The sequence below is a fragment of the Ornithodoros turicata genome, chromosome 3, assembly GCF_037126465.1.
Source record: "Ornithodoros turicata isolate Travis chromosome 3, ASM3712646v1, whole genome shotgun sequence".
In the NCBI taxonomy this organism is placed as follows: Eukaryota; Metazoa; Arthropoda; class Arachnida; order Ixodida; family Argasidae; genus Ornithodoros; species Ornithodoros turicata.
Genome location: NC_088203.1, coordinates 12,129,475 through 12,156,357, shown reverse-complemented (window position 1 = coordinate 12,156,357; position 26,883 = coordinate 12,129,475). Strand labels below are relative to the sequence as shown.

Sequence of the window (26,883 nt, the reverse complement as noted above, 5' to 3'; positions counted from 1 at the left end):
TTGAAGGAGAGATAATTAAGATGTTGGTTTGCTGGTTGTCTATGAAGGAAAGGAACTCCGAGACAGAGAACAGGCATACGAAGAGACGTTGTTGTCTTGTGTACGTCTCTCTTCCTTGTCTTGGAGTTCCCTGCGGCAATTAACCATTCCGCGGACATATCACAAACATTTTACAAACAAATTTGCAGACCGTCACGGAAAGTGTTTCGACATTTAGCGTCTATGCCAAACGTTTCGTCAGCAAGTCGCGACACGTTCCGTGAAAGTGTGCATTCTTTTCTTGCTTTTTTTTTTTTTGTCATGTCAAGATGGCATGGGTCACGCTCAACGGAAGTCTAGCAATCCCAATGAAATGAAAGCCCTGTGCAAATCCTTGGCGGGAAAGGAGGGGTCCCTGGAGGAGCCTGAATACGAGTACACTTGTGTTTGGCAAAGGTGTCATCTCTTCATTAAATACATCATAGAGGCACCGTGTACGTACGCAATGCTGAACTGCCCAACTGTCTGCATCCAGAGAAAGAGGTGCCGCAGACAGACGAAAGCATTATAACATAATTTAGAAATATCAGGGTAATGATCGTTACATTGATCTTTGATAGGTTGCTATTGATCATTCTATTGCATATTTCATGATGTTTTCCTATTCTGGGACTATTGGCCGCTGAGGCTGCAAAGTTTGTCTGTACCTCTGGCTTCCTTCCTTCTAAGATATTTATTGAATTTATTTAAAAAAGACGCGAATATGAGTCAATTCTTCTTTGCTTTGTCGTTTCTTTGTGTATAAAAGAAGCAGTTTTCATAATGTCTCACTCCAGGTTTCGGTTTCGGCAGCTTCGCCACGGGTAGGCGGGAAGGCAGCGTACTCGACATTTTCAGTTAGTTCGTCTGGCCACTGTGGGTTACTAATGGTGGCGAAAACAGTGAAAAACAATGACTGATGCCGGGTTTTTTCGCGTAAGTTCCCAATTCCTTTTTGCAAGTACTTTTTGTAGTATACAAAACGAAATGAGCTTCGTTCTAGCACTTTCTCGATGTTGAAATTCAACAGAAATGCTTTACGGATCGTCTGTTTGCCATGACGCCTCTGCTCACCCATAGTTAAGCCTAAAAGTTCTCAAGTGTTCCGCGTAAACACATGTATTGAAAAATTGCTGTCGTACGGATTTGCTGCTGCACTGAATGATTCGTTCTGGTTATTGCTGCAACAAAATCTGTGATGTGAGGTAAACAGTAAACGTTTTTTGCGTGTCCATTTCGGAAGCATCAAGCATGGTAGTTGCTGGTCAGGCATGCGCTGCAACATATTGATATGTTCTTTTATAACTGTGTTACTCAATCTTCTGGTTTTGTGTTGAGACTGACCGCTGTTCCGCAATCAGTAGATCACACATATTGATCCGAAGTTGGTAGCAGGTCTGCATTCTGTCTAATGTGCAGCATTTCGTTCCAGGGCACAAGTGCCGAGCAGGATAACCGTTTTACAGACAAGCAGAAAAAGCTGTTGAAACAGCTCAAGTTCCACGATGTACTTAATAAAAAGGTAAGCCTGATACGTGTGAATGGTGAACTCTTACGAGATAGCCTCATTTTCTTTCGCAGGTTGACATGAACAAGGTGAACTTGGACACAATAAAACCATGGATTACCAAAAAGATAACAGAACTACTTGGTATGGAAGATGAAGTAGTTGTGGAGTTTGTGTTTAATCAGTTGGATGCCGTGAAGGTGAGACATTACATCATTTTTGTCCCTCGTACATGATAGATCCCCTGTGATGGCATACGTTCTCCCATTGTACTTGGCGTTTGAGATGCAGTGGCTAGGTTGCGAGGTATTGAATGTGTTGAGTGGTAGGCTTGGTCCAAATGTTTTCCCTTATGTAGACTTTGTTCAGTCTTCTAGGCCATGTCCACTATTGGCAAGAAGCCCTCTCATATCCTGCTAGAGATGGCCAGCAGAGGTGGTAAAAAGTTGTTTTCCAGTTTGACTGATGTACTTTTTTTTGCCCAGAAGTGGGTGGGACCTGTGGGATTTATTATACATACCCATTTTTTCACTGTTGCAGTAGAATCTTGATTGTATGCCCCCCTGCTTTCTACGACATTCCGCGACACAGTCTTTCGTTTTCCAACCAATGGCCGTAAATGGATTGCACAAATCCAGAATGTTCGAAGCAGGCTGCCAGACGAAAGCGTGTGATATGACGCATAACATGCTTATTGGTGATTCTGCCACGACAAAAAGTTGCATATGGGGCATGTGCGATGCACTGTAGTGTTGTACCGACGTTTTCTCTTCGCTACAACATGGGAGTTGCACAGTGTAGTTTCTATTTCTTGATGATGGAATAGAAGAAAATGCGTAATGTGAGATTGCTGTGGAATCACCTTGCAAAAGTGCAAGGTGATTCTTTTGTGTAATGTTGTACCTTCCAAAATTTGGGGAAATTTCAGCGAAATAGAAAATGCGAAAGGGTCCTTCTTTACTGACTGTAGCGTTACAGAAGGTACGGTTCATATTTAATGACCAATTATGAACTGCTGACTGATTTTGCAGGCTGGAGTTGTAGCATCAAGGTTCTACTGCAAAAGCTTGTTACGACAATGTCCCAAGTTTTTTTTTTTTTTTTTTTCGCTCTGAACCCACGATCAGAAGCATGTATCAATGAGAGGAACTGTACTGTGATGTGAGCTGAACAGGGACAGTTTGAAGGGTGGGCATGCTTCTGAACAGTCTCTGTTCTGAATACATCAGGGTTCATTATATCTCCTAGCTTGAATAGCCTTTTACATAAGCAGAACAGTTTTGTTCACCTCTTCATTGAGATCGCATTCTTCACGGAGCACGTTTAACGAATGAATTATGTAAAATTTGAATTAAACAGCAACTGCTAAATTGTTGTGGCTGTCCGTCATCTTACGGTTTCTCAGTTTGTAGTTGCGCCTTAGTCCATCCAAAGGTCGGAAGTATACCGGAAGCCGTGTTCATGCGCTGAGTGGCCTCTTTACTTTGGACGGGTGATCATCGGACGGTGGTGCTCTTGTGTTGCAGCACCCAGACGGGCGGATGATGCAGATCAACCTGACTGGTTTCTTGAACGGGAAGAATGCACGTGATTTCATGGGCGATCTCTGGACTCTCCTGCTCAGCGCTCAGGACAGCGTGGGAGGCATTCCCGCCGCCTTTCTCGAGCAGAAGAAAGAAGAGATTAAAAAACGTCAGGTGGGGATTGACCGACATACGGCGTTTGCTCAAGTTTGGGCTTGGTGTTTGGGTGCTTGTACGTGTACAACAAAATGGGGCTACACATGTCCTGGCAGCAGTAGATTATCCAGAATCGCAAGCCAAGGGGAGGTGTCAGTGTTACGGTAATGTTGTAACGAGCTTTGTGCATCATGACGACGTGCGTAAAAGCAGGTTTCCCCTCGTTTAATGCTAAAATTCGATGATCTGCTGATGTTCCCAGCAGCGTCACTGGATTCTCTTTATTGATTCAGTGAATTGGGTAATTTTAGCTGTGTCCTGCAATGTGCTAGGTGCTCTACAAAATTATTGATGCTAAAACTCGATGCTCTGCTGATGTTCCCAGCAGTGTCACTGGATTCTCTTTATTGATTCAGTGAATTGGGAAATTTTAGCTGTGTCCTGCAATGTGCTAGGTGCTTTACAAAATTATTGATTTATTATTAATATTATGACTCTCCTGAGCTTTAATTGTGGGGCTTATCAGAGCATTAGCAGTACTTTATGAACTGATGATAACCCACCTGACTCCTCCCCCCCCTCTCCCTCTTAACTATAGAGACCTGTAAGGTCATGGTGAATCATCTTCGGCCACTCTCGGCAGATTATTTCAAGCACTGAAACTGTAGGGGTACGAGCAGCTACCTGTGCTATTGGGAGCGTCTTCTATTTGTGTAGGCACCGGACACAATGGTGCCAATTGGTATTCTGAGGCTGGAACACATAGAAAGCCTCAACTGCCTAAGCAGGTTAAGGAAGCAGGAAAGAAATTAATGAAGGAAGGAAGGAAGGAAGTCACTGTAAAGCTTTACCAGCTGTAGGATTCGAACCCACAACTTCTGGATTACCGGTAATCAAGAAGATGTGGGTTTGAGTCCTGCAGCTGGCTAACCTGTTCAGTGACTTCCTTCTTTCATCATTTAGACACAACGTTTTCATTGGAGAATTCAGTCATGCCGGCGATCGAGCTTTGTTTGGTTCAACCTCGTCATACGAAAGCGAAGTAATGCAGTGTCTAGATTGCCGCTCTGTATCACGGTCTGTTCAGGAGGAACAGGAACGCATTCAAGAGAACCTCAAACGCATTGAGGAGAAGGGCCCGTACGAACGGCTCAAGGAAGCTGCCAGGGAGAGGGCGATCCAGCAGGAGAAGGCAAACAAAGAGAGGTCGTCGAGGGACAGATCGAGGGAGCGGACCAAGCAGCCAAAGGATCAGAATCATAGCGAAAAGCCCAAGGCTGTCGCAGAAAGGTCCTCCGCGAAGGAGAAGCTGTCCGAGTCCGGTCCGTCAGATAAGAAGGACGCATCAGACAAGGCGAAGGAGAGGTGAGCCGACAGGGGTTGCCCGACTGTGTACTGGATTTTTTTAGTTGTGTAACACATGCACCACGGGTGGTGAAGGTACCGTTGCTGATAGTTAGAGCCTGAAGTTTTCGGTAAATATTTTTTTTCTAAATTCGGGGGGTAAAGATCGGGTAAATAAACGTGTGCACTAAATCCATGCGAATTCGGGTGAGAACACTCCCGGTATGCTAAATTCGGGGCGAAATCGGGCTCAGTTACTCAAACTAGCTGTAATGGTTTGGTGCAAACGGTGATGTAACTGCATTTGCTGCCAAACAAGTTAGTTAGTGCATTCCTACAGACATCCCAGTGAGGGCAATTTGCCGGGTAAAAATGTGGTTTCACCCTAAAGGGTGAACCTTCAATTCGGGGAAGAATCGGGTAAAACCCTAAAACTTCAGGCTCTTCTAATAGTGCACACAGACCGTAGGTAGAGCCCGAAGTTTTCTGGATTTTTTTTTTTTTCGAAATTTGGTGGGTAAAAATTGGGTAAATAAACGTGCACACTAAATTCAGGCAAATTTGGGTGAAAAAAACTTTTAGTATGCTAAATTTGGGGAGAAATCGAGCTCGGTTACTCAAACTAACTGTACTGGTTAGCTACAAACGGTGATGCAACTGCTTTTGCTGCGAAACAAGTTAGGTAGTGCGTATTCTTACAGACATCTCAGTGAGGGTAATTTGCCGGGTAAAAATCACTGGTTTCATCCCATAGAGGCAACCTTCAATTCGGGGTGCAAATTCGGGGAAGAATTGCGTTCAACCCTAAAACTTCAGGCTCTAACCGTAAGCTCTATGAACAAAGCAGTCTCTAAATAAACGCTACATTGCTGTTAATGTTTGCAGTAATCAAGGCCTGTGCATCGAGTGAGAGTACTTTTTATCACACTTATCTTGGATGTAATGTTTACTTGAGGCCACTGAAGTCGAGTCCGATAAGAGTTCGTGCCGTAGGAGGCTTCACACTCGTCCCCACTCTAGCCTTCTGAAATGAATTCAGCACCATAGATGCCTTGCTTTGTTCCCGCACTCCCGCACCTCAGGGACCCACTTCGCCATCTCGGTATGCCCACTGCCTCTCTCCGCTACTTCTGCTATCTTCCTGTAAATTCATTACTCACATTTTTCCTTAACATGGCAAATAACAAAATGGTTTATGCCTATGTCACTGGACTGGCCCAGGTCTGAGGCAAGAAGTTGTGTAGTATCTTATTTTCAAGAAGAAGAAAAAATTTATAGTTCTCGGGAAATATTTTTTTTATAAATCCGGGAAGTAAAGATCGGGTGAATAAACATGTGCTCTAAATTCACGCAAATTTGAGTGGAAAGACTTCCAGTACACTAAATTTGGGGCGTAATCGGGCTCAGTTACTCAAACTAACTGGTTCGGTACAAATGGTGGTGTAAAACTGCGTTTTCTAGTGTGTATTCCTACAGACGTCTTACTGAGGGCAATTAGCCGGGTAAAAATCGGGTTTCGCCCTAGAGCGGCAACTTTCAATTCGGGGTGCAAATTCGGGGAAGAATCGGCTTAAACCCTAAACCTTCAGGGTCTAGCTATAACGAAGTAGCGCACAGCTTACTTCAATCCATTAGTAGTCGTGAAGTAGTCATGTAGGTAGGAAGCTGCTATGCACATAAGCACGAGCCACAAGGTGTATTCTCGCAATACAAAAATGTGATTGTGTCACACTTTCCTGCACAACGTTAGGGGACCGAGGAAATGGGGAATTCTCCAAAATGTCTGACAGGCAGGTTTCTTTTGTGAAATGAGGAAGTTAGGACAAGGGTACACTAACCAGTAGAAGGAATTTGTGGGACAACCTGAATCTGCGTTGTCCGCACTGCAACGGGCTCACCGTGCCTGGCATTCTTTGTCCCTTTCATCTGAGAGAGGCAGAGGCTGATATTTGGAATTACACAAAGGACACATGGGTTCAGCGTGTAATTCTATCAACAAAATAATTCACTGACAGGCAAGATACTTGGTCAAGATCAAGCTGGTTCCAATCATGAACTGTACAAGGAAAGTATTGAAAACAAACAGTTCTTGCAAGAACGACACTCTTCGAGAAGCTTGCTATACTTTTGTTGTGCTCCTGTGGCGATATTCGGGCCAATTGGATCAGTAAGTAGGCAGCTCGTTAGAAGCGAGAAGAATAAAGTTGATCAGTTGGGAGGCTGAAAATGAACAGGTGATCCATGCAACAACCCATAACTTACTGATGTGGCCACGTGTTTCAACTTTGTAGCATCGTACAGTGCAGCTGTTCAGACAGCCTCTTTATAAAACGTGCATGTCCTTGCTTGGTGGGAAATGCTACTGCGAGAGAAGGCAGTGTAGCTGCCGGCCCTCCCCCAGCAGCTACACCGCAATGGGGGGAAAAATGCCGCGATTTTACATAGATGAGTCCCATGCATTTGGGACCTTGCTTTTACAGTCCAGCTGCATGAGGTAGCTGCCCCAGGTGGGCCTTAGATTGGTTCAGTCTTAAAACTCACCTGGGGTGGATGAATACAAAATACAAATATTCGATATTCGATTCGGTATTCGGAATTTTTTCCCCCATTCGATTCGATTCGACTTGAAATATTCGGATTCGCACACCCCTAGTTTAAACGGTTTCCCACTCTAGCTACCTCAACATTTCGTTGTGTTCATGCTGATGAGGACGCCTGTAGAGGCATCGAAACGTCCTGTTTTTTTTTTTCTTTCTTTCTCTCTGTTATGTAAGCCAATGTAAAAACTTAATATACTGAAGATGCTTCCCGGCTTTTGGTCTGTCAATTTTAGCAGAAACATATGCTTAGCGTAAGGTCCCAGCGTAGGACTTGCGACAAAAAAAAATTTTCCCCCATGCCCATTTCCTTGCACACCTCTATCGCTTGCGGTATACTTTGTACTCCGAAAAACCCGCTTAAGCCCGTGGCCTCATTCTTGTAGGATGCTGATGTAACGCCGTGTGCGCATTTTTTCTCCGAGTTTAAGCAGCGCACTGTTCTTTTTCACAGTCGGCATATTTTTTGTCATCCTTGAAACTGCCCCCTCCAGGGTTCATTCAGAGTCTCCCCCGGACAACCGCAACAAGTCTGACAAGCGTCGTTCCGAAAGTCCTCGCAGGCGATCGCCTCCGCGGAAAGAACGGCGCCACGGGAGGTGAGTCGCCGGTACCGCGTGCCGATCGTGATCTCCGAACCTCAGTCCCTGTAATCCTCAATCCTCGGTCCTTGCTCCCCAGATCGCGCTCCCCAAGGAGGTCCCGTAGCCCAAGGCGATCGCGCAGCCCGAGAAGATCTCGCAGCCCTCCTCCCCGAAGGCGGTCTCGGAGTCCACCGCCGCGCAGGAGAAGCCCACCGCCCTGGAGACCATCACCTCATCGCAGGAGTCCACCACCAAGGAGGATGAGCCCTCCACCACAACGCAGGCAAGTCGCATTTTTCGTGCAGAGAGATGCCTGTTGAAGGTGTCAAGTTATGGAAAGTAAAGGAGTCGCCAGCCGGCGGTTCTAACTCCAAAAATTCGAACTGTAATTTTTGGGACAAAACTGTTGGCACTGTCTAACGCCCCATAGAAACAGTCAAGAAATCATCAATAAATCAAACCTTCAATAAATATATATTCCCCTTCTATATAAATTGTAAATATATATATATCTATTGGACTCATTTCGTGGCTCCTAAAGCGAAGTCCGAAAAATCGGTTGGCGACTGTATACCAATGATCATTTATTACCATAAATATTACTATTATTACTACTATTATTATATTACTATTATAACTATTATATATAGCTGTATACTAATGAACATTACTGCTTCGTGAATAGCGACAGCCTGTTACAGGCCGCTTTTCGTATATGTATTTCAAAACATTTAGCTTTCACTAATTTTTGGTGCCCCAGGAATAACAAGTAGACCCTGAAGTTTTCGGGTTTTATTTTTTTCCAAATTCGGGGGGTAAAATTCAGGTCAATCACTTGGTGTCGAAAATTCATGCAAATTCGGGCGGAAAAATTAACATCAGACTGAATTTGGGGATAAATCGGGCTCTATTGTCGAAGAAACGTTCGTTGTACAGCCTATCCAGGCGTTGAGATCAACCGTGTATTTTGTGAAAAATTAGTATGTCATTGCCGTGAGGTGCCTAGCTTAGGTGCAGTTTTGCGGGTAGAAATCGGGTTTAACCCTAAACCGGTAAACCTCGATTCGGGGTGCAAATTCGGCGAAAAATCGGGTTTAACCCTAAAACTTCAGGGTCTAATAGTAAGTGACGGTGGGCAATGACGCAAGCAGTGCTACCAAGCGACGTCTGCTCATTGGGCGAAAAAGACTGTCGATCGACTGCGTCTTTGCCTCTGGTAACAGTGTGGAGAATACGGGGGTTGGTGTGCGGAGCGATATGCTTGGAAAGCCTTTGCCTCCGCAGCACTGGCGTGCACTGCCAAACAACCGGGGCGTAACGGAGGGCATGGCATCCTTTCCTCACAGACGACGCTCGGCATCTCCTCCCACGGGATCTCGCTCCAGCTCCTCCTCATCCGTCTCCTCCAGTGGGAGCAGCGACTCTGGCCCCGTCAAAGGAAAGCCCGACAGGAGGCAAGCGGTAAGTGACGCAGGCACGAGAGTAAGGGAGCAGAGTAAAAGGACATGATAACAATGCGGTCTCGACAGCATTCAAGTTCCGGAGAAGTTGTGTGATCTTAGTTGCGCTACGGAACTTTTTTTTTTTTTAAATATCGTTCCACCCTCTCAGGTTTCTTCCTGTTTAGTCCTGCACGTTTTGTGGCTAAACGTAATACAGCGAAACCCGCGTATAATGGTGTCGGAGGTTCTCGCTAATTTAGTCGTTATGCTGCGAAAGACATTGCTACAGGAAAGCTGACCTAGATCAGCTCCATCCTACAGAGCTGCGAAAGAAGGTGGATATACAGTAGAATCTCGATGATACGAATCTCACGGGGTCGCGGAAAAAATTCGTATCAAACGAATTAAACCAAAATTTAAAAATCGAGGCAAGAAAATAGACAGTGACTGTTCATTTTCCGTTACTGTCAATGAAAGAGGTTGGTTGTAACACTTTTCACCCGCAAGTCACGCGACAGTGGTCTAAAGCGAGCTTCTCCTAAAGCAAGCAGGCGCTAGGTGAAGCCGACTTGCGGAACAGTGACGCGTAATGTTGCTACAAGTTGTCCCGACATGTTCCCTCCACGTGTTCTGGGGTTCTGGTCGCTGTTTTCCGCCAGAGCGATGTCACACAGCTTCGCGGTTTATTGTTGCGAGGGGGGTAAAAAGGTCAAAACAGAGATAAGGTTCCGGGCCGTTCAATCCCTTTGATCTTATCTTCACCACCACCAAAGGAAGGTCATTGCTTGCATTGCGCTACATGATGTAAGGGAGTTTGTGATGAGGATCGCCCTCCCTTTTCGAAAGACGCAGCAGCATGACTCACGTCACGAGGTAACGACCTCTGTCGCATCCTCGGCTCATTCGTATCATCCGTAAAGGCAAGATAACGCATTCGTATCATCCGAACTCTAATACATGGGAAGAATAGGCATTCCGGCAGGACCGGAAAACAATTCGTATCATCCGTGATCGTATCATTGAGATTCTACTGTACCAATATTTTATTGAAAACAACTCGTTGTAGATATGCACAACGTCATGTTCAAGTGTGTCGAGGTTGGCGCCCTAATGAGCCTGCACCCTACGATAAAATGCGCTTACTCATTACATGCGCCTTCAAGTTTTTCGGACGTACATTCTCTGATCCTTTTGCACTTTGTACTTGCGCTGTCACCGGTTGCTTCTTTTCGCAGTTTCTCCTCAGTCTTCAGAATGTTGACACTGTCGACTACGATATGCTGTACTTTCGCGCGATGGCTTTTTTATGTCACTTTCCTTTAAAAGCTGCCCAAACATATGCTTGAAGAATTAAGCAGCCTGTAACATGTTTTTGCGGAATGCTAGTGGCAAACAAAGGGGTAAGCAAAGGTGAGCAGCGAACCACATAATGCCACATGTGTATCCATGGCTGGAGGTCATGTTTCATTGTGTCCATGTTTCTTGAGAAGGCGTGGTATCGTCAGTCCAGTCTCGTACGCTAATTTTGTTCGATGGCACTCTCCAAACAAGAAGAAGAAATGCCTGCACGTGTTCCGCGTACGTGCGTGCCAAGTGCCGTTCATGGGATTTCTGGTTGAGCACAACCTGCCGCGGAGCGTAAGCGATCACGTGTGACCGCTGTTCCAGAAGATGCCCTCAAAACGTGATGAAACGAAGCGCCACAGGTGCGGAGAGACGAAGACTACTACCATCATCGATGAAATAGCTGCGTCTGCAAACAATCCAGCGTTGCAGAGCCAGATGACGACGCGTCTTCGCAATTGCGGTCGATGGAAGCAACGGTAGTGTGTCGCAGCTTCCCCCCGTCACGCTGTGGGCAATCTCCCGAATTTTGAGTTTTTCACGTTGGCAGGCATGTCTCTGCGAGAGGGATCATTGTGCGCTAATTTCACTCTCTTATCTGTCACACTGCAAATACGCAGTCAGTGTCAACTGAGCAAGAAGTTGCGGCACAAAGTTTTAACCGTAGATTCACAATATGTATAATGGCAGTACATGGACAGGTCGGTACATGGTTGTGTCGTGTGTCTTGTACGTGTTTTTGTCCACGTATTGGGCTGCTTGCACTGTAGAGTCGTGCTCGTGCAATAGGACGCTGTGGTTGACCCAGGTATCTATTCTGCATTCAGACACCACCCTTAAAAGAGAAGCTTACCCAGAAGAGAGACTCTGTGCAGCAGAAGCGTCACTATAGGTCTCACGGGCACGGCGACTCTGGGAGCAGTTCGGACGGCGAAGGACCTTCGAGGAGGGGATCCGGCGACGGGCCCAGGAAACGGGTACGGACTCTCAAGAGCCAAGAAGCTTGTTGCGCGCAAAGTTTGAGTGTGACACACAAGTGCCTGCATGCATTGCAACAGGGGGGAGGTTCTAGTGTGAGATGTGAAGTCTGAGAGAGTGCACAAAGTAACCGACACCGTTGTGAAACTTGAAGAGCGGGCAGAATGCTACCTTCTTACCCAATGTTATTCCTGCGTGAAATTGTAGGACGGTGCTCGTAGGAGAAGTGCCTCGGAATCATCTTCAGGGTCGGCATCGTCGAGGTCTCCTCTGCGTCGCAGACCGCGGCCGCCGCCTCCAGACAGGTTAGAGCCAAGTCTTCTGGCTTCAAAAGACGTCTTGTCTGTCAAAGTCTGTCAAAGTTGTCAGAGTCTTGTCAAAAGACGCCAAGAAATTGTCTTGTGTTCTTTGCTCTGTTGTGCAACAGCATACAAGTCATGAGTAATGGATTATGGGTAGGGCCCTGTGTTCCTTAGGTTTTATATTTTCTTTAAAAGGGGGGGTAGGCGTAAATACCGGGTTTTAATTCAGATCCCTTAAAACAGGGTAAAGTCAGATGATATTGGACTGAAAATAAAAAAAAAAAAAAGAGTGCTTTTCGCGTTTTAAATTGACTTAAGATGTGGAACATGTTTGCTGAATGTCCAACACATAGGCCTGGTTTCACCGATGAACATTTGAACCGAGATCAACGGTCCCTTAACCTGAATTTAACGCTTAACTCTGCTTCACTAAAGGCATTTATTGTCACTGAAACATTCATTACGTCAATTAGCTAATGTTTGTAAAAAGAATTCGGTGTTAGCTTCAGGTTTAGCAACCTTTGATCTCAGTTCAAAGTTAACCAGCATTGGTGAAAAACCGGGCCTCAGTTTTCTCCAGTGCCGGATTGGTGGCTGAATTGTCACTTTCCAAAGTTTGTTTTCGTTGCCCACCTCTGAGGCCGACTAGAGCGAGCTCTTTCACTAGAAATTTTCTGGGTTTACCCTAAGTGATGGTGCTGCAAAATTGAGGGTAAAACCAGGTTTTACTGGGTTTTACCCTAAAACACAGGGCCCTGTGGTTGATACCCTGGCATTGTTTGAAGCATGTGAGCAGTACACTGCATTGAAGACTAACCAGCAATGTGTCCATGTCATGTACACCTTAGTAGGGTTATGACACTTTGATACATGGTGTACTGCATGGCAAGTACTGAGGGAAAATGAACAATTTTTGTACGGGTTGTGATTGGAGAGTCAAAATCCATTGAACAAACTTTGGCATGGAGCTCGGGCATCAGAGGGGCAAGAGCCCCTCCCATTCTCAGGATTCTGAGCTGCCTTCGTGTTTATTTTGCAAATAACCTAAACTGCAAGCTTTCTGCGATGTGTTTGAGTGACAAGTACTTTCTGCCTGGTAAGGCCTCCTCGCAGAAGCCCATCTCCGAGGTACCGCGGCAGGTCTCCTCCCCCTAGGTACCCCCGTAGGAATAGCCCATCTCCGCAGGAACGGAGGAGGCGATCTCCCATGAGGGACGAGAGGGAACGGCGCAGAATGTCTCCGCCCCAGCGGCCTCCTGACAGGAGGGGCCGCATCAACGAAAGCCCATATGGTCAGAGCTTCTTTTGTTCGCTAAGTTTGAAATTAGGGACCTGCTAAATCCAGAATTTTGCGGATCGGAATCCAAGGAAGGGGTTATGCGAATCCACAAATCTTACGAATCTCGAATCTTTCGAGTGCTTTCTTTAAAAAAAAAAAAAGAGTCCGAAAAGCCAAGAAAAAAAAACTTGTACTGAAAACTGTTTTGAAGCAGAATATGATACATTCGTTTAATGAAGAAAAAAAAATCAGTTTTGGGAGAAAATATACCCCTATAGTAATTTATTTAGCATATTGTTCATCGACTATAAGAATCCTCGGGTCTGAGTGTATTTCCATAAGGCTAAAGCAACAATCAAAAGCAAAACCATATTACTTTTAAACTTGTAATATAACAGTTCCTGCCTGAACTCACCTGAACCTGAACTGCCTGAACACCCGTCTGTCAATGAGGCTTTCGGCGAACTCTGGTGGCGCGGATTTAAAAAAAACGAACAGACGTGGATGGTGGATTCGAGAAATATACAATTCTCCGTTTTGCGGCACCGGGATTCGAATTCCCGAATCTCTAATCCCAGCCTAGGATTCGAGGGTTCATTTGGCACATCCCTAGAAAAGGTACAGCCCGTTACTGCACAGCAAATTAGCTGTCATTTGTTGTGACATTTATTCTGACATGGTGCTGCTTACCTACTGCAGTTGTGATAATCATTTCCATTGCTGGTGTTCAGATTACTTAAATGGCGTACGCCGCCACAATTATTTGTCTTTTTTAGCCGGTTTGTTTAATGCACAGGTCGTGGTGCTAGTCCCGAGAGAAGGCCTCACCGTTCACCACCCCGGGATGATTATCGTCAGCGTCCAGTCCCACCTCCGTCAAGCTCACATAGGGAACGTCCTGTCTCACCAAGGCCACATCAAAACAGCCGCAACGAGTGAGGCCTTTTCTTTTTCTTTTAAATTGATATACAGTCAACCCTCAATTTATGAACCTTCGATTTATGAATTCCCTCGTTTTATGAACACTAACACGAGGAACCAAACTTTTGCATGCATTTTTCGCTCGTTTTATGAACCTCGATATTCGAATAATTAATGGAATATCTGGGAACCAACTAGGAGTTGCGCAGCGTTTTTGCCCTCAATTAATGAACGGATCGTTCCGAGGCCAACAAAAACCTTCAAAGGAATTATTCGTGGTCTTTTGAATGATGCCTGAACAGACAAAACGTTTTCCAGGTATTGCACCCTCGGTTCTTAACCCCTCGAAATCCGAACAACAAACGGGTTTTTGCAGAAGTGTTCCTGACCTCAATTGACACAGCGGAAGGCATGGTCCAAAATTAAACTATTTAGTATTGCATAATAAACAGAGTGTGAATGCTTTTGTGAGACTGATACAGCAGAAGGCATGGTCCAAAGCAAAATTACACAATATATTGCATTACAAACACAATATCGACTCGGAAATATGGTTCCATTTGCTCGATAGTACTCACTTAACGGAATTTTGGATTTATGAATCCCTCGATTTATGAACGATTTTTCGGGGAACCGAGGGTGTTCATAAATCGGGGGTTGACTGTAGTGGAGACCACTTATAGCGTATGCTGCGGGACCGCCAAAAATCTGCACTATAACCAAATACAGTTGAACCTCTATATAACGAATTTGTAAATGCTTTCGTTAAATCGAGATATTCGTTAAATGGAACACGCCAAGTTAAGCGAAGTTGGCCGCCGCACTACCAGCGCCGCGCGTTCCGCAAAACGTTATTTGTCATGAAACAGGTACTAAGGTAAGAAGGGCACAAAATATCAAGCTTTATTCATTACATAATGCTAGGTAACACATAATTTGTGCACAGTGTCGCTCTGAGCGTTCATTACCTTCGTAACTCCGGATGAACCTCGACTGCTTTTTCCTACGCGCTCGCGTATCGAAGTTTCTTTGGTTCACTTTCACTCATGACGTCCGGAAAGAACAATAGTACGCCGCCGAAAAGAACGAGAAATGGGTACATGTCGCGTAGACGCCTGTGCCGATGGAACGTTGAACGGCAGCGGCATCATACCCATTTTACCACCGTCAGCATTAGCGGCGCGAACACAAAAAAAAAAAGTAATGAAAAGGCACAAAACCACAACGTACTGTCGTCGTCATCAACACAAGCAGATAAGACTTCGCGAGGCCTCGTTAATATGGACACTTTCGTTCCTCGCTAAAATTGTCCATAAAGTGAATCGTCCATAATAACGAGTCGTCCAATATTTAATATGATTTATATTACGAAAAAAACTCAGTAATCAGTGCTTGCTTGTACACATACTTCCTGAAGCTCAAAGTCGACAGAATTTTGATTGCTTGTGATCTGTCCCCCTTATCTTCAAAGAACTGGAGCGCCGTTTGGGGACCTGCTCGAGCCATGTGATCTGTCCTCGATGATGAACTCGGGAGAAACTGAAGTCACACAAAGTCCCCTTGCTCTTTATAACAGCTATGACGTCATGATGCCCATTCCAGAAGCATCCCCTGCACTACTTCTAGGCTCCCTTTGACCTTTAGGTGTCTTCAGTGACACACGGGGAAATTTACAAGAAGGGCGCGTCATCCTCTTGTGTTCTCGTAAGGGTTGTTACCCTGGAAGGGTGGCACAATAACCGCCAGATTTCTTGAGTGACAAAAGAAAGAAGAAATTTGGAACAAGGCCTTGTCATCCGATTCTCCTAGGGGATTGTCGTCCTTAGGACATGTCCATAATAATGAGGCAACAATGCATAGGGTCCTATGGAATTAGTACCATTTTGTTCTGTCCATTGTCCGAAAAGCGGGCTTCCATACTACCGAGACACAAATTACATGGCAAAAGTTTCGTTCCGGAGAAAAACTGTCCATAATTCGCATCGTCCATATTAACGGGGGTCATATTAACGAGGCCTGTACATGGGAAGAATAGGCATTCGTATTATCGAGATTCTACTGTGCCGTGTTGTGAACCGGGCTGAACACTGCGGAGATTCCTTCATTCTTCTTCTTCAACATTCTCAGGGAGCCTGTAAATATGGAATGATTTTAGTCCGGCATAGTCTCCTGGCCGTGTCTTGCACAAATGCGTCCTCATCAATGGCGAGGAAACTGAATGCCTCGAAGCTCAGTCCATTCTGGGTCGAGATGTCCCTCAGTTTCTACACGCACACACACACACTCTCTCTCTGTCTCTATCACCTCTTTGCTGGACACCTCTGCTGCCGTAAAGTCCCTATTTGTCATCCTGTCCCGTCGTTTTTCGTCACTCACGCCTCAGGCCCCCGGACAGCTTGCATGATCGCTCCATCGGTGGCTGTTCGCTGGCAGAAATCGGTGTCCTCACCTTCCGCGTCAACAAAGCCGTCAAGAGTGTCCGCTGAAGAAACAAAGTCGAAACAAGAAAACAAAGTTGTTTTTTTTTTCAACATTTCTTGGTACCCTTGGTGCGTATCTTATAAAATTAATTGGGTAAATCGATAAATGGTAAAATTGGGCAATATCAGTTTATGGGAAATCAAACAAACGACTGCTTCTCGTGTTTTACATGAACATGAGATGCAGAACATAGACAGAGGACCTGACTTCAACATAGTGTGCTATCATGATAGTTACTTAGGATTTTTACAATCTCTTCCAATGGCTCTTATTGTGCAGACGGTACGGCCCAATGCCATCAACCGAACCCATTCGCGAAAGGAGGCGCCCTCCAAAACCCCCAGCACGTTCACCACCATCATCATCTTCATCTTCAGAATCTGCCTCCCCCCCTCCTCGTGAGCCGAGCAAGCGGAGGCCATCATCCTCTTCGTCGTCATCTGCATCTTCTCCAGAACAGGTAAACAGAAAAGGGGGAATGGGGCCCAGGGGGCCCACCGACTTGGAAAACCGGGAATTGTCAGGGAATTTTGATGGGACTGGAAAAGTCGGGGCATTTGCAAAAAAAAAGAGCAGCTCAAGTCGGGGAAAATCACAGACAAGTGCTGTGGTGATGCGCAACGAATCGCAAGTGCCGATGAGTGGCCGATCAGTTGGGTGTCCACTCCGGAGCCAGCTACGTTTGCAGTTTGCTAATACGACAAACTCAGGAGCAGAAAAGTCGGGCAAGCAAACTTCTGTATTTACTAACATATTGGATTCTGTCGCTTATCGACTGCAACTTATCCCAACTGCTTATCCCAACTTTAGTAGCACGGGCAGATGTTCTAGCGCAGTGCCAGCCAGCGTGTCGCACAGTCAACGAGAACGAGCGCCTGGTTCCAGAGTGATGAACGACGAATGCATACCTGCAGACTCCCGAATTTCGTTGAGTCTCCTGATTGTACGGGCGCACCCTCCAATCTCGTGGAAAATTGGGGCCTTGGACTTTTCGTATTCCTGAAGCCGTATTCCTGCCTTTGTGCCATTAAACACATAATCAATTAATCAATCAATCCTGAAGAATTAAAGAGTCCGTAACACGTGTTAGGCGGCATGACCATCCATGGCTGGAGGTCACGGCAGATCGAGTGTTTCGTTGTGTCCGTGTAGAGTAGTTTCGTCACCTTCATGGCACTCACCAAACAGGATAAATACAGGGTCGCGGAAAAAATTCGTATCATCCGAAATCCGTATCAAACGAATTAAACCAAAATAAAAATTGAGGAAAGAAAATAGACAGTGACTGTTCATTTTCCGTTACTGTCAGTGAAAGAGGTCGGTTGTAACGCTTTCGTGTCTCCGTTTTTGGCCAGTGCTGCCCAAATACGCGAGATGATTCAAAAGACGTAGCACGTGCTTTTCACCCGCGTGTCGCGCGACAGTGGTCTAAAGCGAGCTTCTCCTAAAGCAAGCAGGCGTTAGGTGAAGCCGACTTGCGGAATGGTGACGCGGAATGTTGCCACAAGTTGTCCTGATATGTTCCCTCCACGTGTTCTGGGGTTCTCGTCGCTGTTTTCCGCCAGAGCGATGTCACGCAGCTTCGCGGTGTATTGTTGCGAGGGGGGTAAAAAAGGTCAAAACAGAGATAATGTGATAAGGTTCCGGGCCGTTCAATCCCTTTGATCTTATCTCCACCACCACCAGCAAAAGAAAAGTCATTGCTTGCATTGCGCTGCATGATGTAAGGGAGTTCGTGGTGAGGATCGCCCTCCCTTTTCGAAAGACGCAGCAGCATGACTCGCACGCTCTCGCGTCATGGGGGAATGACCTCTGTCGCATCCTGGGCTCATTCGTATCACCCGTAAAGGCAAGATAACGTGCTCGTATCATCCGAACTCGAATACATGGAAAGAATAGGCATTCCGGCCGGGACCGGAAAAGAATTCGTATCATCCGTGATCGTATCATCGAGATTCTACTGTATCTGCGTGTGTTCCTCACACCGTCCAAGTGACTTTTCACAGGTTTTCTGGTTGAGTACCACCAGCCTTGCCAGGGGCGTAAGGAGCCAGGAGTGTAAGTGGCCATGTGTGACAGGAAGGTATTCCCTAAATGTGACGAAGTGAAGTGCTACATGTGCGGACGGACAAAAACCACTGGCATCATTGGTGAAACGGCTGCGGCCACGCAAAATGCAATGACAGTGCATCGTAGCTCCACCGGATAGTGGCTACGTACGACATAGGGGAATCGCAATACAGTCTGTAGCCCCTCCCCGTCGCGCTACCGGCACTTCCCGAATTTTGAGGTTATCAAGCGACAAACATAGAGGAGTGTTTTTTCAATACTTGGTGACACGGAAGACTATTTGGGTTGGGGATTAATCGCGACGTTTGATTCCTGGGATGATCGCCACGGATATCTCGAAATTAAAAGTGAGTTAAGTGTACCCTGAGTGTTGAGCTCACCCAGCATATTGAATGCACATCGATATTATCCCCTAGGCGTGCAAGACTAAAGACGTAGTTTAGCGTCTTGGATTGCGTCGTACTAGGCAGAGTATAATTTTCACTTGGGGGTAGGGCTGTGCAAATCCGAATATTTTAAGTCGAATCAAATATCGAATCGAATGAGGGAAAAAATTCTGAATACCGAATCGAATATCGAATATTCGTGCAAAATTTACAATATGTGACTTTCACACTAAAAGTTTCCATTTTGTAGCCCATGGCTTTAGTGTAATTTTTCTGGCATTAACTGTCACAAGAGAGACATGCAATTCTTCTGTTTAAAGCCCCTAATCTTTAATTTCACATGAGAGTGCTTCCTGCTTTTCAGGTGAGCCTACACTTACTGGGGTACTGGAGTGGTTACCTTCATTTCAAAATTTTGTCAGGCAGTAGCATGTTATACGGATGAGGCTGTAATTGTTTCAGACAACCACAGGCCATTTGTGAAACAAACTAATTGGCATCCTGCCTCAGCTTTGCCATGAACACACTTTAGTTCCTTTGCACTCGTCCTAGGAAATTGCACTACTGAAATTTTAGATGTAAAGGACATCTTTAAGACACCCTTCTTGTTCGTGGGCTGTAGTCATTATTCAAAAGTCCTAACTTTTTAAAGACAACCTCACAGACATCAAATCAAAGTCCCTGGTCGGCACCGCTAAACTGCATGTGGGAGGGGTGCCGCCCTTTCCACAGACGATGTCTACAGAACTAACTTTGGATAACGTTATCTTAAACTAAACACCATCCGGCCTGTGTTGGTCCTGCAGCAAGGGCAATTTCGTAAAGGAGGCTCACCTCATGCACGGAAGCATCAGGTGAAGCCCACTTTCGGGTTGTGTCGCTCATATTCGTGGAATAGTCGAATATTCGAAACATCGAATAGTGGATATTCGATTCGCGAATCAAATAGTTCGAGCGTTTGGTATTCGATTCGAATTAGAGAATTCGAATATTCGCACACCCATACTTGGGGGCACTACTGGGCAGCTCTGTTCTTGCTCGATGCATTCATATATGCACATGATACACAAGACGCAAAAAAGAGGCATCAACTTGAATCTTGTTTATCAGGCCGATTTGGAGAATCTGATCAGCTTATTTTCCGCCAGGGGAAGCTGCAAAAAGGTGGCACGGGGGTGCCTTGATCACTCGCGTAACGGGTTTCAAATTATGGACAATTTATCGTTTGATACCCCTGCTTCTTTCTTTCTTCTTCGGATTCTGCAACTGGTTTCTTTTCTGCTTTTTTTTCCCTCTCATTTGCAAAATAGCTTTGTTTAAAAAATAGGTGGTTATTTCATTGAAACGATAATTGCAGCGTTACACAATTTTCCGGTGCGTAGCTAAATTTGAACTAAATTCAGTTAAATGAAGGGTGCGTCATGTTTCATAGTGTTACTGTTAAATGTAGTGGTACTAGAGTGTTACTTTTGTAGTGTTAATAAAATGTGGAACTGCAGGCAAACACTGGCAAGCGTGCTCCACCTCGTGAACAGAGGAGGAGAGGCTCATCAGCAGAGGGATCTCCACCTCCCAAGAAATCCAAGAATGATGAAAAGGCACCTAGACATTCTGATCATCATAGTCATGTAAGTCCTACTCTAGACCGTTATCTTTATTCCATTGAAACTGAAGACCATGTTTACTGGCAATCAGTTGCAAGTTTGAATTGTTCACATTGTTCATTCCGTGGTTTGTATAGTGTACCACATGACCGTTGGTGAATTCATACATGATGATCATCGTGGGCATCATTCACCACCACATGTCAAGCGATGGCCTATGATGTGACGTAATGTTGACCATGAAGTTAAATGATGGGTCGTGACGCTGACGTGATGGGCATGAGTGCCGACCTGTGGGAAAATGTTATGAAAATGCTAGTCAAAATTTGGTTGTTTGTGACTGGTCGTGGAGTCGAAGCAGGAGCCATTCACCATGTGAACAGTTTGTAACAAGAGCCTGAAGTTTTAGGGTTTTACCCGATTCTTCCCCGAATTTGCACCCTGAATTGAAGGTTGCCTCTCTAGGGTGAAACCCGATTTTTACCAGGCAAATTGCCCTCTCTGGGATGTCTGTAGGAATGCACCAACTTACTTGTTTGGCAGAAAAATGTAATTACATCACCGTTTGTACCAAATCGCTACAGTTAGTTTGAATAACTGAGCCCGATTTCTCCCCGATTTTAGCGCAATGGATGTTTTTTTTCACCTGAATTCGCACGAATTTAGTGCACATGTTTATTTACCAGATTTTTGCCCCCCGAATTTAGAAAAAAATATTTCCCGAAAACTTCAGGCTCTATTTGTAACGCAGCCTTCTTCGGTTTCTGGTGATGCAGGAAAGGGAAGTTCCTGAGACTCGCCCGCTGAAACCAGAGTCGCAGGAGGACCACCAAGAAGACTCGGAGTCTGAGTACGAGGAAGTTGAGGTGACCGCCAAGACACTTTCCGAGAAGGCATCGCGGAAGATGAAGAAGAAGAAGAGGAAGAAGGAAGACTCTGAAAGCAGTGAGGTGAGCCGTCGTTCTCAATACTACAGATTCAAAACGTGGTACTGGAAAGGGTATTGTGTGCTCGAAGGACATAAAGAGGGCTTTAGTAGACCATTTTTGCATCTCCGCTACAGTACCCGCTATGGCGTTGGTCTCGCAGCACATGCGCAGCACTCGCGGAGCTTCGCTAGCGTATCGCCGGTACACCTGTATGGTCACCTGTACACGGTGACGGTACACATTACGGTACGACACCGGTCGCGGTATCGCCGGTACCGCCGGTATACCTCCTCGAAAAATAGCGTGTACCGTGTTATCGGAGACGTCATGCGGATTGCTGGGCTCCGCGAGGAGGAGGAGAAGAGGCCAACTACCAACACCACCTAGATACGGAAGGCTTGCGCGCTCATCGCCGTGACGTAACAATTAGGAGTCAGCCAATGAGGACCGCGTTTTCAACAGCCCTAGCCAATCACAAACGTGCTTTCAGCGGTCTTGGCCGTGGAGAAGAACCACTGTCGTCTGCGAGTTGTGATTGAACGTTCCTGCGTACTAAATGGGAAAACTTGGAAATAAAGCACAAAACAGCCTCAATCGAGACTGATTTTCTGGAAAGCGTCTTGCACTTTTTGTCTAAATATTTAGGTCCGCGGGTTCCAGGTGAGCTGCAGTTGTTTGCGGGTTCTCGAATTCGCAGAACGGTAAATCGCAGCATAGCAGACGAATTCTGACTCTTAATTGAAAGAGGGAGAGGAGGCAACGCGCGGGCTTTCTCTGTCTAGGTGGTGTTGCAGCTACGCAAGAAGCAAGATGGCAGTGCAGATTCCTGTAGCGTTTTTGTGCTGCTGAAGGTGATTGCAAGTATCCCTTTCGTGGATGCAACTAAATGGATCGCAATAACGGAACTCCACAGCAGCGTAACGTCGAAACGGTTCAGGATTTGTGGAAGCGCTGTGACGTCAATTAACCGTACCGTCCCCTTCCGCGGTGTACTAAAACATCAACGCCGTAAGTCTCGCTCATTGCGATACCGTTTCGGTTTGGCGTACCGTGTACCGTAGCGGGACGTTGCAAAGTGGTTTAGTAAAAGTCACTATTGTACCTTTGCAGACTGATGAGGATGACTCGAAGAAGAAGAGGAAGAAGCACAAGAAACATAGGAAGCATAAAAAGCACAAGAAGAACAAGAAGGCAAAGAGAAGTGAAGACGAAGATGGAGAGGAAGTTGAAGAGGAGGCAGAAGAGGTGAGCGACCGTCACAACGATGTTGTTGAGGCTTGACGTGGTGCGTTCAACGAGTGCTGTAGAATGTTGGAATAAACGAGAGTGCTCAAGACAGTAGCAGGCCCTGTGGTTCAGGGAGGAGTGAGCAGTAGATGCCATTGTGTTTCAACATGGAATGACACTTGGGTGGGGCTGGGAAACAGCTGGGCTGCAATTTAGTCATTTAAAAGGGAGGCTTTGCATTGATCCTTCAGAAATTTGTTAAGCAACACGTTTGTTACGTGGTTCCCCCCTGGTCTTTGAAATCCTAGAATACCCTGGAGTTTGAAAATGCCATTTTCAAGGTCTGGAAAACCCTGGGGCTTTCCCACAGTCCTTGAAAATCCTTGAGCTGCTAGTGCAAATTCTGCAGTTTCTAAATCACAGGTATCAGCAGTCATTGCAACAGGAACCAGTAGTGGAAACCAAAAGTGCATGAAATTAATGGTGCCCTGCGTTGTATTCATCCACCTTCCTTTTTCTGACCTATCCCATGGTCTTTAACGCTCAGAAGTCATCAGTCAGGTTTGTGAGCGGATCACTATTGTGCAGTCCCCATGTATTCTCTCACGTGAAGCTTGTAGCTTATAAATGCTTTTGTGAAAACTGTGTTTTACGTCCCAAGACGTCCCTTTTAAAGGCCCCCTTACGTCCCTTTTGAAAGACCCTTGAATTTTTGTTCCAAAATTCAGTGGGAACCGTGGTTGTATGCTGGTGCCCCGACACCTGCCCTAAACTGTGTTCTGAAGTCTCTGCGAAACTATAGGGGCAATAAGCTTGAACGTGATTTTGCTGCAAAGTCTCCCTTTTAGCAGTGACAGTGTTGTCATTGAATAATATTACTAGCGTAAGGTAGTGGACCGTTTCAAAGGGGTATGGCGTGAGGCGCGCGACATGGGATTTTGTTGTAGTGGAACAGTCTCATTCAAAGACTGGCTCCATAACTCCACAGCAATTACTAACCTTATCTGTAAAAAAAAACTAAGCTTTGTTCTTTGGTGCACCATTGAAAATATTAGGGGTGTGCGAATCCGAATATTTTAAGTGGAATCGAATCGAATGGGGGAAAAAATTCCGAATACCGAATCGAATATCGAATATTCGTGCAAAATTTACAATATGTGGCTTTCGCACTAAAAGTTTCTATTTGGTAGCCCATGGCTTTAGTGTAATTTTTCTGGCATTAACTGTCACAAGAGAGACATGCAATTCTTCTGTTTAAAGCCCCTACTCTTTAATTTTACATGAGAGTGCTTCCTGCTTTCCAGGTGAGCCTACACTTACTGGAGTACTGGAGTGGTTACCTTCGTTTCAAAATTTTATGTCAGGCAGTAGCTCGTTACACGGATGAGGCTGTAATTGCTTCAGACAACCACGGACCATTTGTAAAACAAAGGAATTGGCATCCTGCCTCAGCTTTGACATGAACACCCTTTAGTTTCTTTGCACTCGCCCTAGGAAGTTGCACTACTGAAATTTTAGACATAAAGGACATCTTTAAGACACCCTTCTTGTTCATGGGCTGTAGTCATTATTCGAGAGTTCTAACTTTTTAAAGGCAATCTCGCAGACATCAGATCAAAGTCCCTCGTCGGCACCGCTAACTGCACGTGGGAGGGGCGCCACCCCTTCCACAGACGATGTCTACAAAACTAACTTTGGATAACGTTATCTCGAACGAAACACCATCCCGCCTGCTGGTCCTGCAGCAAGGACAATTTCATACAGCAGGCTTCACCTCATGCACGGAAGCATCAGGTGAAGCCCACTTTCGGGTTGTGTCGTTCATATTTGTGGAATATTCAAAAATACGAATATTGAATATTCGATTCGCGAATCGAATAGTTCGAGCGTTTGGTATTCGATTCGAATTCGAGAACTCAAGTATTCGCACACCCCTAGAAAATACATTTGAAGAAAAAAATCCACAAGAGGATTTCTGTAAAATCTTCTAAGTAGCTACCATGGTACAATACACAAGTTTGCGAGATCGAAAAGCAGAGTCTTTGGCAGGAAGCGATAAATTCTGATTCTGCTAGTCAATATCTGGACTTTTTTTTTTTTTTTCCCTTCTTGTCTAGGGTGCTGTGCACTCTGGGTCTCCCTACGAAGTATGGATACTGAGTGCACCTTGTAGCACCCTACGAAGTATGGATACTGAGTGCATCTTGTAGCACCCGTAACATGTGTCGACGGTTGTTTCAGAATTTTCCACCAGGCTGTGGATGCATGCGAAGTAGGCTTGGTAGTGAAAAAGTTTTCAGCCCTGTGTTTCCTTAAGTGGCGAGGAATTGCCATTGCACTTTTCCGAAATTAGCGCAGGCCTATCCCATTTGAAGCCTAGTCCCTAGTAAGTGCAAACAGGTAGATTTAAACTTTTTGAAACGATCCCTTCTTTGCAGGGCTCTGAGATTGCCGAGGACCCCTCGGAGGAGCTAGAGCGAAAGCTGCGCGAAAAAGCGCTCCAGTCACTGAATAAGGCGCAGTTGGGTCGTGGCGACACGCCGAGGGCTTCACCTTGACTTGCTTTGTTCACGTGTTGTTGTTGTTGTTGGTGGCTTTTGCAGTCCCATCGTGTAAAAAAAAAACGAGTCACTCGAAAGAAGGTTTGAGGGCAACTTCGTTCGCATGTAGGCACACCCCATTTTATAATTGAACAAAGCATTAAAGGATTCCATGTTCTTTCTCAGCTCTGGCATCTGTTTCTCAGTTCTCTTTTTTGTGAGTTTGACTCTCTGTTGACAACAGGTACGCTCCGTTAGTGGCATTAGTTTTGTTGAACATCATGCAGTTGTCCATAGGAGCATACTGCATACTTGAACGAATGCTGAAGTATACAAGAAATGACATGCAAGTATGAAAGGAGCAAATATAAGACTAGGTACCGGATGACTCAGATGCAAGTGTCAACACCACAAGTGGGTATACAGTTGATTTTCAAACTTTACGAGCCCTAAAATTGACGAGAATTATTTAAGTCAAAACTGAAAACTGGCGTTTTTTTTGCAAAGTGGCTTCGGAGGCTGGCGATATATTATGTGCTCAGCCACAAATGAATACGAGATGATACAGAAAATTTTTGCAGCTGTGGTTTTATTAAGGGGGGATGTGGCAATTAAAGCTAACTTCCTTATTTATAGTTCAAATTTAACCAAATTTGGTACGCTTATGTATTTCAGCACCAGTATCTCAATGCAAGAATCAGTTTCTGAATATCTCTTGAGTTATAGGCATAAGCATACTTGATTGTGTTGAAATTTCATGATATTTTTATGTCAAACCATTACTAAGGGCCTGCCCTGTGCAATAAAGCTGTTAGTTTTTCTCCCCATCTCATTTATTGCTAGCCAAATTTTAAACACCCCTTGTCCTGTTTTTCTACTGGTATACTGCTGGACAAAAAGGGCTTAACAAAATTTTCTGTGTGAGATAAATAATAACTAATAGCTTTATTGCACTCCTTAATGTGTCTGCAACTCCATGCAACAGACAGGAAGCCTCTATCTTCAATCGTACAGATATGGTGAAGCTCGCCGTGATGACAATCAGATGCAAATGAAAAGCCTTTCATTCGTGTGACACGAATGAATACGCGACACAACGGCACTGTGACTTTAGGCTGTTTGTATAAGTTGGAACGGAGTCGAGCCCGTGCACAACGGTACAAAGGGCACACGGAATCCGATCGTCATATCAAGGGAATCGTTGTAAGCGTGCTTTCGCGTATACTTCGCGTCACGTCGAAATTGCGTTTTAGGAAAACGTAAGCGACCTCCGATTCCGGTGGTGGTGGTGCTGGTGAAAGGGCTCGCCGTTGTCGGCCTCCCAAAAGTGGGCAACGTCACTGGGGGAATGTGCTTCCTAGGCCGACTTCTAAGGGAACTGTGTTCCCTCCGATTCCGTATCGCTGTCACTCAATCAGATATCAGCAACGTGATGCCACCCGTCCCGACGACCTACTAGATTATAACGACCACATCATAATCGCGTGGCAACCCCTACGAGGAGCCTGTCCGCATGATCCGCTAGGGGCGCTACTCATCGGCCCGCGAGATCTACATCGTGATTGGACAATGTAAATTTGAATACTTGAACGCGCAGAAGCGGACGTACGACCACCGTATCAGACGACAGCAACGGCACCCATGAAAACGC

At 45.5% G+C, this 26,883-nt stretch overlaps 1 protein-coding gene across 3 annotated transcripts; it reads left to right on the top strand.

The window, feature by feature from the left end:
- The first annotated feature begins 865 nt into the window (after positions 1–865).
- On the top strand, positions 866–25,417 carry LOC135388093 (serine/arginine repetitive matrix protein 1-like). Of its 3 annotated transcripts, XM_064617411.1 has the most exons (17): positions 866–954; positions 1,451–1,540; positions 1,600–1,725; positions 3,052–3,222; positions 4,292–4,569; positions 7,640–7,744; positions 7,827–8,012; positions 9,076–9,190; positions 11,343–11,492; positions 11,701–11,798; positions 12,897–13,087; positions 13,871–14,009; positions 16,756–16,936; positions 20,432–20,560; positions 21,313–21,486; positions 22,576–22,710; positions 25,131–25,417. In XM_064617411.1, the coding sequence occupies exons 1-17, from the start codon at positions 931–933 to the stop codon at positions 25,248–25,250; spliced, it is 2,412 nt and encodes an 803-aa protein (XP_064473481.1). In that variant the 5' UTR covers positions 866–930; the 3' UTR covers positions 25,251–25,417. The 3 variants fall into 3 exon arrangements, with proteins under 3 accessions (XP_064473481.1, XP_064473482.1, XP_064473484.1); XM_064617412.1 differs by lacking the exon at positions 11,343–11,492; XM_064617414.1 differs by lacking the exons at positions 866–954; positions 1,451–1,540 and having other exon boundaries at positions 1,610–1,725; positions 7,600–7,744.
- Positions 25,418–26,883: the final 1,466 nt, after the last annotated feature.